The following is a 13104-nucleotide window of genomic DNA, read 5'->3' as shown; positions in this document are numbered from 1 at the left end:
TCAAACACTAAGCCACAACCAATTTAATATACAGAAGGAAGAGAAAGAGATGGAGGGAGGAAGGAAGGATGGAAGCAAGCAATGGAATAAATTGGAATGGCATGGGATGGGAAAATTAAGATGTGCTGCACATAGTTAGAGTAATCATTGTTTCATGAAACCTTCCGTGTGTGTGATGCATCTCCACGTAAAATGTGTTCAGTGTAGGTCAAAAAATGTGAAAGTCTCTTCCTTAGCCCATCGCACACTGTCTACATTACCCTCCCTGAGGTCCCTGTGGCAACACTCTCCACACAAATGGTGCTCCACGTATCCAACAGGTAGCCTTTTGTGCTTAAAACACACCTTTGCTGGGGGAAAACTAACATCTTCCCACATTTTGCCTTAGTTCCAAAATCCAAAGAGTCATCTAAAGTTGGCATTGCTGACCAGATGAAAAAGATGCATTGCCACCCTCTAGAAGCCTACCCTCAAGAGCAGATATCCACACAGAATGGCTTGAATTTTGAGGAGGCTATCAGATTGCTGGAACAGAAAGCAGTGGGCGCTCTTTACTGGCCTGCGTGTCATACCCAAGCCTGCTGGGCTGACTCTTGATTTATTCTGTGCATGAACATGGACATGTCTTCCATAGATTATTTGTTCCCTATCAAGAGATGCAGGGAGGAAAAAAAAAACATATATTTTCAAGTGCTGTGGCTTTCACACGAGGCACATTTGTCATAGACATAGGTTTCATCTATAACTCATTGTGAGACCAGAACGTGTTTGTTGCAGCCACAGTTATATTCTGTAACAAATTCTCCCAAAGGGCCCCCCTTTTCTATTTTCTGGCATCAGTGTTCAGGGAGAGAGAGTGAAGTTGTCTCTCTTTTGTCCTAATTGTTTTTTGTAGCCCTATTTAGAGCCATGTCAGTGCTGCTACTTTCAGGCACTGCCTTTTTCCACACCACTCCCCACTCTCAAGGTGTTTATAGTATATTATTTACCCACAGTAACCAAGGGTGATGCTTATTTTCAATTCCAGGACTCATCACTCCTGCTTCTCCATTTCCAGCCATTACTTTTTTATTCTTTTTGTACCCTGCAGGATCTTATGAAATATAAAGTATAATGAAACATTCAAACCGTTGGCATTCCCCGTATGGGTTTTCAGAGAAGCAGCAGCATCCGCTCCCTATAGCTCTCATTTCGTTAGTTACCTGGGTGCTCAGATGACGCTGTCAGAACAGCAAAGCAGATCCACCTGAAACCTATTTTCATCCTTGTCGCCGTCAACGCCATCATCCTACTTCCACTTCCGGGACGGATTATACAAACGCCAGCCTAGCTGCACTAACAGCCCTTCATCCCAAAGCCTGCCTCCCTCACTCCTGGAAATGTCCTGGTTCCAGGTCAGCCTTAGAGGGCTGATGGGGGTGGGGGAGACAGAGACAGGACGTAGAAAGCTGGGGGTGGGCAGTGGCACAAGGACGGGGACTTAGCTCCCAGGGGCATGTCCTGCATTTATGTTCTCTCTTTGAAATCCCTGCTGTGACTTGTAGAATTTGCCCCAAAATGAATAAGTTCATAGCAAAATGAGGGTGCATGAACGTGACACTCAAACAACTGGTACAAAGATTAAAATGGAAAGTTCCTCCGTGGGTGTCTTTGCAATGACCTCAAGAACTGGTGCTTGGGGACATTTGGCCTCTCTCTGAGAGCCAAGCCTGGGTCCTTCTCAAACCAAAAATGCCAGGAAGATAAGGTAGCGATAAGGTAATTTCTCAGAGGCAGGATGGTTTATAGAGTAGGAGAAATATCAGGGGCCAGGGGACTCCCATGTTCAAGACTTTTTCTACCACTGAATTGTTGTTGCACCTTGAGGACCTTCAGTTCTCCTGGGTGTAAAGGAAGCAGGGACTTTTTTTTACTAAAACTCTTAAGATCTCAGCTGTGGTCTCATGGGTCCCAGGCCTCACCCTTGGCTTTCAGTCACAATTCAAATGTCTGCACCCCTGCCCTGGCCTCACAGCTGCACCCTGCCCCCATCATTTCTCAGAAAAGAAAGCCTCACTTTATTTGCTGCATTCCTGGCCAGTCTGTGGGTAGCAGGGCTTTCCCGGCAGCCCCCAACTATGTTACAACATTTCATGTGGAGCGTCCGGGTGACCTTCCAGCATTTTCTCCTTCAGGGTGACTTGAGGTGGCCATGAAGGACCCTGCAGAGGACTATTTTCCTTCAGGACTGGCCCCTCACATCATTTCAGGCAGGACAGGGTCTCCATGCCCACCCCTGTCCTTCGTAGCATTTGAGCTGCCATCACAGGGTCCCTTGTTACCTGAGAGAGCTCACAACTGGACAGCTCCAGCCAATTTGTCCATCATCATTTTTCCCTGGCCAGAGATGACTGGTAACACAGGGCCTGTCTCCAGGATCTTTCAACCAACCATCTTAAGATCAGAAATAGTCAGCAGCTGTTTTGTTTTTGTTTTTGTTTTTGTTTTTTTCTAACCAGGCTGCTGCCAAATCAATGAGAAAAATTGAGGCCAGAGGTGGGGTGGGCAGAGTGAGAAAGAGAACACATCAAGTTGGAGAGGGGGCAGGGGAGAGAGAGGGGAGCGAGCATGTGTGCTCTGTCCTACTTGAGTTTCAGTGTTCAGTCCTGCCACTGGTCACATGCAACAGTTCAAGAGAAGGAGGTAGTCTGGGTTTATTTCTTGCAACTCAAAGAATCCTAAATGAAACATTGTACAGAAGAGACCCTAAAGTCCTCTAGTCTAAAAAGCCACTCAGTGCTTAGAGTTCCTCTGCCAAGTGTTAGAGTGGATGCCGCTTGTGACAAGGAACTGGCTGCTTCCTAAGGCCACACTCTAATCAACTCCCGTCATTATGATTAAATTATTCACCTAAACTGAAGCCTTCCCCACAGCACTTCCCTCTTATTAGCCCGAGAACTACCCCTTAGAAAAAACAAACATACCTTCCAAATGGGAGTTCTTTAAATATTCCAAGCAAGTTGAAATGACATCTCTTACTTAAGGTGTTAACAGTTTTTGTTTGTTTTTTTCCTCAAGCCTCAAATGTCCAATTTCTTCCTCTCTTTCTCAGAGACTGCCTGTTTTAAATCCTTTCATTTTCCTGACAAGAGTTTTCTGACTACCAAATGGTGTGGAGCCCAGAACTGGACATGATGCTCCCAGGAGGGTCTGAGCAGGGCAGAAAATGGCAGACTTCAGTCTTCCCTGAGTCCAGGACTATGGCACTCACAAACTTATTGAACTTATTGTTGACTAAAATCCCCCAATTTTTTTTATTCGTGTCACAGGTAAGTTGCTACCTCCTCAGCCATGTGCTTATGAAGTTGGCTTTTAGATCCATATGTCAGATTATAGGCCCTGCCCCTACAAAGTTTCATATCAAATTCAGTGGATCAAGAATTGAGAATGATGAAGAAAATGTTCTAGAGAAGGATGGTGGTGATGGTTGCATGACAATGTGAATGTACTTAATGCCACCGAACTGTACACTTAAAATTAGCAAAAGGGTAATTAATAGTATTTGTATTATAAATATTTTACCACCATAAAAAATTAAAGAAATTTGAGTATGGACTGGATATCACAAACTTACGGAATTGCTATTAATTTTCTTAGATGTGATGGTTAGAATTTGAGTGACAGGAGACTATTTTTAGGAGATAAGGAAGTATTCAGCAGTCAAATTTTATGAAGTCTGCAGCTTGCTTTCAAATTGCTAAAAGAATAAATATTTAGAAAACCAGGTAAAGAAAACCGATAAAATACTAATGTTGTTCAACCTAAGTACTCCTTAGCTGAGCATTCATTACAGTATTCTTTCAACCTTTTTTAAAAGTGTATGGAATTTTTCTTATTAATAAGTTGGAGAAAACTCAGCCCAGTATTTTAGTGGGTGAACATCACTTTAAATTATGAGTCTGTCATTTTTGCTATCCTTCTGGTGTTCACGTGACTACAAATTAAACACATAATACTGACACATTTTCATTCCTGTCATAAACAGAATTGCTGTGGAGGGCGTGACTGAGGACTTAACAGTGGGTTGGCCACGAAGCGTCTTACTCCAAGCCCACATCAGCTCATCTGTCAGTGCCTTTATACATGGTCGTTCAACAAGTCAAGTATTCATTTAATTATCCTAGAACCACATCGTATTTCTCCATCATTCCACAAGAACGTGGAAATGACACACACTGCTAGTTTCTTTGTTGAAGTTCATGTAACTTATGTCTCTGCAAGTGGCCCAGCATCACAGAATGACAAGCCTGAGCTTTGGAGTCTGACCCCCTCCCTTTCAGTCCTCACTGGGCCACTCAGCAAGCAAGCACAGATAAGCTTAATGATCTGTCTGGACTTTCATTCTCTGAGACTCTCCTGAATGCTCAACTTTGGTGGAACGGTGTGTCGAGGCCACCGTGCTGTGGATCTGGAGAGGGCAGCCATTGAACAACTTTACAAGAAGGGCACATCCCTGGGTGGGCCATAGGGGCAGTGCAGCAGCCCATCCAGCAGAAGAGAGGAGGGGACAGGAAGTTGCCGTGGTTAAGACTCTGGAGTGCCAAGGTTCAAATCCTGCCTCTGCCTCCTGAAAGTTTATGACATTCGAAAGCTACTTACCCCGCTGTGCCTCAGTTTCCCCATTTTTAAATGGGGGACAATATCTATCTCTGTGCTATCTATCTCCATCTGTGAAGGTATACACCATGTAAAGACATGAGGTCAGGGTCTGGCACAGAGGAGTTGCTCAACAAATGTCACCTGTCATCATTATTAGTCTTCAGCCCCGCAACCCCAACCAGGCAGCCCCAGCCCCGATCAGAGGTGTGAGTCCTCAGCACAGCTGGCCTCACCTTTCTCTTCATCTTTTCCTTCTTGGGGGGCAAAAGCGGGGGCTGGTCAGGCTCCCGGAGGGCTGGGTTCCAGAGGGAAGGTTCTGAGATGGGATGGGGAAAATCAGCCCCCAAATCACCCCCCCCTGCCCTGAACAACCCCCACCTATGCCCACCTCCTACCCCAGCCTGCCCTGTTACCTGAGTGAGCGGTTAGGTGGGGGCTTCGGGTGGCTGGGGGAGCCCAAAGTTGGGGGGTGCAGGGGGGAGGCCCACTGGCACAGTGGACCAGTACCCCTGGGCTCAGCTGCCCCTCATCCACAGTCCCCCCAGGACCATCGTCAGATGGAGAACGGAACTTGGGCTTTGGAAACAGGGAGGGAAGGTGGGAAAATACATGAGATGATCTCCGAGGGAGGGCACCCTGCAGTCTGCCTCTGCCAGAACTGATGCTGCATCATTGGTCTGACCCTCCCCACAATATCCGACCACCACTCCAGCCTTCCCCTCTAACCGCCCCCCCAACAACATCAACATACTCCGGCAACTAAAGGGGGAATGCTGGGTACAGCAGGAGTTTCCGAGGACCAGCTACTGATGAGTGTTCATCAGGCTAAATATTTTGAGTCCCACACCTAGGTTCAGGGATGCCACTTCCAGATCCCAGTGGGATCATCGTCCTGGTCGTCCCAGACTTCAAGGGACCTAGTGTCCTAGACTCCAGCCCTGGAGAGCTTGGTATCCCACCATCTGTGGACCCTGGCCTCCTGGCCCCCAGCCCACCAGCTTTTGCCCAGAACCTTACCTTGGGGAGTAGAGGAGGAGGTATATCTTCTGCGAGGGTGGGGCAGAAACACACAGATGGCTTAAGCGGGGGAGGAGGGTTTTGGGAGCAAGTACTCGGGTGGGTTAGGGCTGGAGGTCTGAGCTCAGGAGGGCCAGGATGTGACTCTGTCTGGGCTGGAGCTGAGGGTGAAAGGACTAATAACCATGACGATCATAGCAACAGCAACTCTTGGATATCAGTGTTGACAGTGCATTAGGTCTCTGCATCATCACAGCCACCTAGTAACACAGGTCCTATGAGCTCCTAGGGGTCGGGTTCTCACTTGGTACTGGGCACGCCACATGGGAGTATATTACAGATGAGATGTGTGGAATGGATCTCCCCCAGGCCTGGGGCTGAGGGAGATGGGGGCCTGGGTTGACTCCTGGTTGAGGTTGAGTTCTGGGACTGAGGGTCTGGAGGGGGCAGAATTCCCAGGGGCTGAGGTTCAGTGTGAGTTTGGGTGAGAAGATGAAGAAAGATGAGGGCCAGGGGTTGAGGTTTATGGCTGCAGTTGAGGTCTGGGTGTTGGAGCAACATCTAGGACGAGCTGGGGACTTGGATGTGGCAGGGGGTCCAGGGTTGAGTTGGGGTGAGGTTAGGGGTGAAGGGTTGGTGGGGAGGAGAGTGGGGCTGGTCTGGGAGGGTCAGGTTTAGGGTGAAGGAAGGTGTGGGTACTGAGTGTACTGCCAGGTTTCCGGGCTTAGTGGTGGAAGGAAAGCAGGGGCTGAGGTTGGGGTCATGGATGGTGGGGCTGGCTGGGGTCTGAGGTGCTCTCTCACATTTCCACGTCGTCGTAGTCTTCGTCGGACTCTGACAGGTTCCTCCTGAGGAGGGACAGGCATGAGCCTCGGGAGGTCCCCACAAATATCCCAGCCCCCCTCCCACGCTGAGGGTCCCTGACCTAGGACTGCTGCTCTTGAAGCCTCCAGGGGCTGTAAGCGAGCCTGTGGGATAGGAAAGAGTCAGCAGTGGCCCAGGGGGAGTGGAGGGTGGCGGGGCAGTGGGGAGGCATCTCACCGTGTCAGCTGTGGGTCTGGACTACATGCCTCTGAGCTTCCTGAACTCCATGTGCCGCCACAGGAGGTGGGGTGGGGTGGTATGCAGGTGACACACAGTGAGCTGGGGACATGGATTCGGGAATAGAAAGAATAGAACTGGGGTGGGGGAGTGGTCTGCAGCCAGGATCTTAGGACTGGAGCTGTCCTTTCAGGGGAGGGATCTTGGTTTACAGGGGTCTCATTTTGGGGTCAAGATTTGTGATCAGGGCGATGGGGGCTCAACATGGTTATAGAGTGTTTATTTTTAGATTCCACTTGGGTATCTGGGATCAGAACAAGGTTTCTGAGGTCTCTGGGAGTCCTGGTGGTTATAGGAAATCTTATGGGGTCAGTGTGCAGAGTGGAGAGGTAGGGGTCTCTAGAATCATTTTGTAGATGAGGTTCTCTGGGGCCTCTTGTGGGATCAGATGGTAATGGGGGGCCTCTGAGGGTCTGTTTAGAAGCGAGGAGGGTCTCTGGGGTCTCTGGCAATCTGATGAGGGGGTTACAAGGGTCTCCAAAGCTTAAGGATTCTCTACTGACGACAGCAGTCCGCATCTGGGATCCCCACAGAGCTGGATCGATGGGTGGATCGGATCCGCCAAGGGATGGCGGGGGGTAGCTGGGCAGAGCGGCAGCCGCATCAGGCCCACTGGCCTCCAGCAGCCCAGTCTGGAGCCCTCGGCTCTCCCGTAACCTCTGTGCCCCCAGCTCTGTGCCAAGCCCCCCATGCTCCCTGGCTTTTCTCCTTCTAAGAGAGGCAACAAAGGACACCCCAGGCAGGGGAGCAGCCTGAGCAAAGGTGGGGACCGTCCAGTGCTTTTGTCATCCAAGCAAGGCCCACTCACCTCAGGCTCCTCATCTTCAATCTCGCCAACAGCTGCCCCCTTCCCTGGGTTCCTCAGTTTGTCAAGAAGCTCTAGGATCAGGCCTCTGTTTAGCCCGGGCTGGGACACCAGTCGGTGCTGGGGGTGGGAGGAGGAGGCTGTCAGCAGACAGACGGCTGGGCTGCAGGGAGAGGGCTGGCACAGGGGCTTGAGAACCCATCTAAGGGAATCTGGCGGTGAAGGTGCCAATAGAGGAAGAAGGCGGGGAAGTCTGGGCAGCTGCCACCTGGGGGATTCTGAGGTGTCTGAAGGGATCAGACGAATTCAGAGAAGTTGGAGAATTCCAGAGGTGTCTCGGGTGTCCCCTGGAATTCCAGAGAACCCCAAGGAATGGGTCCTGAAGCCGTTGGCAACTTGTGAGGTTTTAGAACTCAGCATATCTTGGGGGAAAGGTCTGGGGTACAATTTGGAGGGTCTTGGAAGGCGGAGCCCTGGGGATTTCAGAGGGAGCAGGGACTTTGAAAGGGCCATAGGCGTTCTGTGGAATAAAATCATCAGTGTTCTAGGGAGCCGAGGGAGGCCCTGGGGGGTTCTCACAGGGGGTGGGTTGGGAAGGCTGCTCAGGGAGGGGAGGTTCACACTGAGAATCTTGGTGGCGCCAGGTCGTTTCTTGGCGCTCTTGGTGAGGGTGACTTTGACGAAGATGTGGAAGGCAGCCGACCTTGGGAAGAAAAAGGCAAGTACTGGGGGAGGGTACAGTTCAAGTGTTAGAGCGCATGCTTAGCATGCAGGAGGCCCTAGGTTCAACCCCCTCCTCTAAAAGTAAATAAATAGATAAATAACCCCCCCAAACGGCAAGTTCTGGGATGAGGGGACCAGAGACCCTCCCATCAGACCATCAGCCCTGACTCTGCCCTCTCTCCCCCGCCTTCCCATGACTCTCTCCTACCATTTGCCTTTTTCCTTTAGCCGAGGAGGCTGATAGCCACTCTTGGTCATGATGAAGAGATCTCTAGAATGCAAGGACAGAACATGGGATTCAGACTTCTCAGTGGAGGTCAGATCTCACGATGTGAGGAACCCCCGATGGCACTGAGGTCAGCAGAGAGCAGTGAGGGACAGGAGGAGAATGAGGGGTAGGTTTTACGATGCATAGGACGCCACTTCCAGGGGATGCTGCTCATCATGTTACAGAGTTCCAGAAGTCTCAGGGGAGCCTCAAGACAGGACTCCCTGCACTGGGGGCTCCTGGTATGGACTGGAGAAAATGCTTTCTGGGTTGAGGTTCTCGGGTTGGGCTCGAAGGGAGAGGGAACCCCTGTAGGGGGGTCTAGATGTGGGGAAGCAGGCGGGGGGTGGTGTTCAGGGTCAGAGTCGAGTGGGATCTCTGGGACCAGGGGGACCTGCCACATCTGCCTACCTGAGAGGGTGAACGTCAAAGAGGGGTGGCTGTAGCTCGGCTAATTCAATGGCTGTGATGCCCAGTGACCGGATGTCACACAGCTCGTTGTATCCCCCCTTCAGGGCCACGGCCGCCACTTCCGGAGCCATCCTAGGGGCAGAGACCCTCAGAGAGCCAGGGGTGACATGATGAAGGGGAGGGGAGACTCCTAGGTAGGGGGTGGGGGGACAGGAGAGAGACAGGGAGTGAGCCGGAGAATGGGACACAGAGAGAGTTGGACGCAGACACAAAGAGGCAGAGAGACAGAAATAAATACGGAGAGAGGTAAAGACAGAGAGTCAGAGATAGACTAGAAAACATAGACAGAGAGAGGCAAAGAGACAGGGAGAGCCACAGACTGAAACAGACAGAAAAGACAACCACGGATTGATATGGAGAGACAGAGATCTGGATAAAAATCAACACAAACACTGAGAAAAACACGTGGAGGGGAGACATGCACAGAAAGATCTAGGGAAATGGAAAACTCAAGGGAGAGCCACAGAGTACACAGATCGCTCAACAGAGAAAGGCAGAGGCAGGACAAAAAGGCAGGATAGAGATTCCAAGAGATCCACGGTGGGGAAAGCCGCTGCCCACCACCACCAACCCCGCACCACCCCTGGCTGCCAGCCAGGCACCCCTCACCAGTAAGGTGTCCCAATGAAAGAGAGGCGTCGAGCCAGTGTGGCCCCGATCTGGGCCGATATACCAAAGTCAGCTGGAGGCAGAGGGAGAGACATACTGACCTACGGTCCCTGTCCCCTCTGGCTCCCAGCCAGTCCCCCTCCCCACCCCCACCAGCCACACTCACCCAGTCTGACCTCCCCAGGGTCGTTGATGGGGATGTTGGCTCCCTGGGGAATAGAGGGGGGATCGGAGGCTGTCACAGACACCCCTCCCTACTGCCAGCCCAACTCTGCCTCTGCTCCCTGGTCACACAACGACTGAGCCCTCCAAATACCACTACCATCTCCCAGAGGCCCCCACACACCAAGGCTACTTTTCTGCCCCCAGATCACCTTGATGTCCTGGTGTATCTTCTTCTGTGAGTGTAGATAGGCCAGTCCCTGGGGACGAGGGTGGAGAGGGGGTCTGTGAGTGTTCTGGGGTTTGAGCAGGGCCCTGCCCCCACCCAAACCCACCAAGCATCTCCTCCCCCCACCCAAACCCACCAAGCATCGCCTCACCAGGAGCACTTCCCGGCAGATATAGCTTATCTGGAGCTCTGACAGGGGGCCTGTGACTGCAAAGGTCACACCGGCAGGGTGTCAGATGGGGACCAGGAAACCTGGCCCCAGGAGCCCCTGGCTGCCACCCACACCACGTACCACATGGGGAGGGGGTAACATGAGGGGACAAGGAATGGTCAGCAAAAGAGAGAGGCAGCAATACAGGGAACCAGAGGCTAGAGGGAGATAGATTCATTCAACCGACTACACATTTACTGTGTGCCAGGTGCCGTGGTAGGCAATGGGGACACAGCTGTGGACACAGAGACAGAGATCCCCACCCTCGTGGAGAGAATATTCCAGTGGGGGAAACGGACAGTAGACAAGAGAAATAGGGGAAAGAAACAGTATGTGAGATGCGAATAAATAGAAAAAAACAAAAGCAAGAAAAGACAACAGGAAATATGTGTGGGAAGGGGTATGACATTTTATACTGGGTGATCAGCGAAGGCAACTCTGAGAAGGTGATGGGGTTGAGGATGGGAGCATTCCCACTCAACGTGAACAAGATGAGCAAGTGCAAAGGCCCGGAGGTAGGAAATTAAATTGCCTGGTGGGCCTGGAAAATGGCAAAGTGGGTGGAGTGGAGAGAATGTGGGTCAGCCTGGGGTGGTTGTGGGCGTCAGACTCGAGTACTGTGATGCGAAATTTGGGCTTATTGTTGGAGGGAAATGGAAGGCTTGGGAGGGCTTTGAGCAGAAGGTGATGTGACTTTGTTAAAATGAGGAAAGGCAGAGAGAGACAGAGACAGGGACAGAAAATCAGAAACAGATCCAAACTGAGGCAGAGAAAGAAAGAGTTGGGCAGAGACCAATAAGTGAGAAAACAGACACATTGAGAAAGAGAGATTCAGAGGGGACAATATAGACACAGAGAGGGCACAGAGCAGGTCTGACAGCTGGTGATGTGAGTCACTTCCTCTCTGTGGGACTCAGTTTCCCCACCTAGGACTTCCTAATGAAGTCCTTCCTTTCCTGACCTTTGTGGAGACAGGGAGATGGTCAGAGACAGAGGTGCACATCAGTAATCCAGAAGTGATCAGAGACCCACCCCGCCCCCACCCTCAAATGCTCCAAGAGAGCGAAAAGGAGGCTGAGAGAATCAGAAATGCCTTCACTCCTTAAATGAACATGTGGGCATGAAATGACAATGAGCCAGAAATGCAGAAATACTCAAATTTGTGAGTAGACCTTGGCGAGGAAAAGCAGACACAGAGGAAGATGGGGCGGGGGAAGGAGGAGGGGTCACTGCCTGCAAAAAGACTAGGGCTGGACTCTCAGGTCCTGGGGGACAGGGCTCAGGGCCTGCTCTGTCACATCCCCAGCATCATCCAGGTCAGGTCAGGCCCAGAGAAGGGGCTCATTGTGTGAAATATGGACCAGAAATGCAGTCCCAGGAGACACAATGGCAGAGGGACAGAAGGGGTGGATTGGAGGAGCAGGGGCTCCTCTCACCTTGGTAGACACCCTGGAGAGAACCCACCCCACAGAATTCCATGCAGATCCAGAGCCTCTGCAGCCTACAACAGTTCAAGAGCAATCACAATAGCAGTAATAAATCATTTGTAGGACAGCTCCTAGCCCACTGCCTTGTTCTAGTTCAACAAGATCTTCAGTGTAAGAGCTGCCATCTCTCTCTCGCCCACCAGAGTGAGACAGTCCCATTTCCATTTTACCGATGGGGAAGTTGAGGCTCAGAGAGGAAATAATATGTTCAAGGTCAAGTGGAATCAAACCCAGGTCTTTGGGCTCCTAAGCCAGAGCACCTCTGCTGTTCCACACTAATCTAGAAGACATGGTAGAGACTTCACAGGCTGTGAAAGTTCGGAGGCGACAGAGGAGGCCAAGGTGCCAGGTATAGGGAACAGAAGTCATTATTGAGGTATCTGGGATATTAGTTTGAGGGTCAGGGAATTTTGGTGTTCATATTAAAGGAACTGAAAGTGAAACCGGGGGACCCGATGAGTAGGAGTATGAAAGATTGGTTTTAGGGGACTTGGTTCAGGTTTGGTTACTACAAAGGGATCCATTTTGGGGACCCCTTGTAAGAAATGGGAGTTCTGGATTGGAGATTAGATTTGGGGATCCTTTGGTCAGAGAAGTGACTTGGAGATCCAGTTAGGGGTGCCCCAGTTAAAAATGAGGATCCATGATTGAGGTCAGGGTAGGGGGTACCCTCGTCAGGAATGGGAGTTCGGGGGTAGGGGCTGGGCTGGGTCCCAGGGCAGGTCTTAAGCTCATCACCAGAGATAACTCCCATGGTAGGCCACGACGTTGGCATGCCGACAAGTTTTCAAGATGAGGATTTCCTTCTGAAGTGTAGAAACATCATCATCTGCAAGGAGGGGCCGGAGAGAAAAGGCCGCTGCAGGGAAGGGTTCTGGGAGAGATCCCAGTGTCCCAGGAGGTGGGGGTGTGGGGAAGGCACTCCTGGGTTCTCTCCTCACCAGGCTGCATCTTCACCATCTTCAGTGCCACCAGGTCCCCCGTCACCTTGTCTCGAGCCTTATAAAGGGGAAGTTGGCAGTCAGGCAGGCTCCATTCGCCTGAGCTCTCCTCAGCATCCTTGAACCAAAGCCAAGGACTGGGACCCTATTGCATCCCCTTCCCTTCTTGGGCCTCACCCCAAAGATCTCTGGTCTGAGGGTGATGGAGAAGGAGGGGATTCCTCACCTTGAAGACTTCCCCATAGGTGCCGCCGCCCAGCCGTTGCAGCAGGTCATAGTGGTCCCGGGGGTCCCTATTAAAGATGTCGGGGTCTGCAAGGTCCATTCCTGGGGGCCGGAGCTGGGCCTGTGCCCAGGGGCCAGCAGGGCCTCAGGGCTCAGAGTGCTGGCACCTCCTTCCCTCCCCACAGGCCCTGCAACTGTCTTGCCTCCACTGGCTGTG

At 51.4% G+C, this 13104-nt stretch overlaps 1 protein-coding gene across 1 annotated transcript; it reads right to left on the bottom strand.

The window, feature by feature from the left end:
• Positions 1 to 4357: 4357 nt before the first annotated feature.
• LOC141576831 (mitogen-activated protein kinase kinase kinase kinase 1-like) lies at positions 4358 to 13043 on the bottom strand. Its single transcript, XM_074360194.1, is given in 21 exon segments — positions 4358 to 4492; positions 4872 to 4954; positions 5052 to 5214; positions 5656 to 5698; positions 6459 to 6503; positions 6581 to 6602; positions 6605 to 6623; positions 6697 to 6755; positions 7260 to 7338; positions 7565 to 7681; positions 8183 to 8264; positions 8493 to 8555; positions 8964 to 9095; positions 9633 to 9705; positions 9799 to 9841; positions 10007 to 10054; positions 10175 to 10230; positions 11671 to 11735; positions 12460 to 12550; positions 12663 to 12720; positions 12889 to 13043. Coding segments are annotated over 21 exon segments (1575 nt in total). The 5' UTR covers positions 12988 to 13043.
• Positions 13044 to 13104: the final 61 nt, after the last annotated feature.

This window comes from Camelus bactrianus, unplaced genomic scaffold (assembly GCF_048773025.1).
Source record: "Camelus bactrianus isolate YW-2024 breed Bactrian camel unplaced genomic scaffold, ASM4877302v1 HiC_scaffold_40, whole genome shotgun sequence".
Taxonomy (NCBI): Eukaryota; Metazoa; Chordata; class Mammalia; order Artiodactyla; family Camelidae; genus Camelus; species Camelus bactrianus.
The sequence above is the reverse complement of the archived record's forward strand: the minus strand, read 5'-3'. Positions and strand labels throughout refer to the sequence as shown.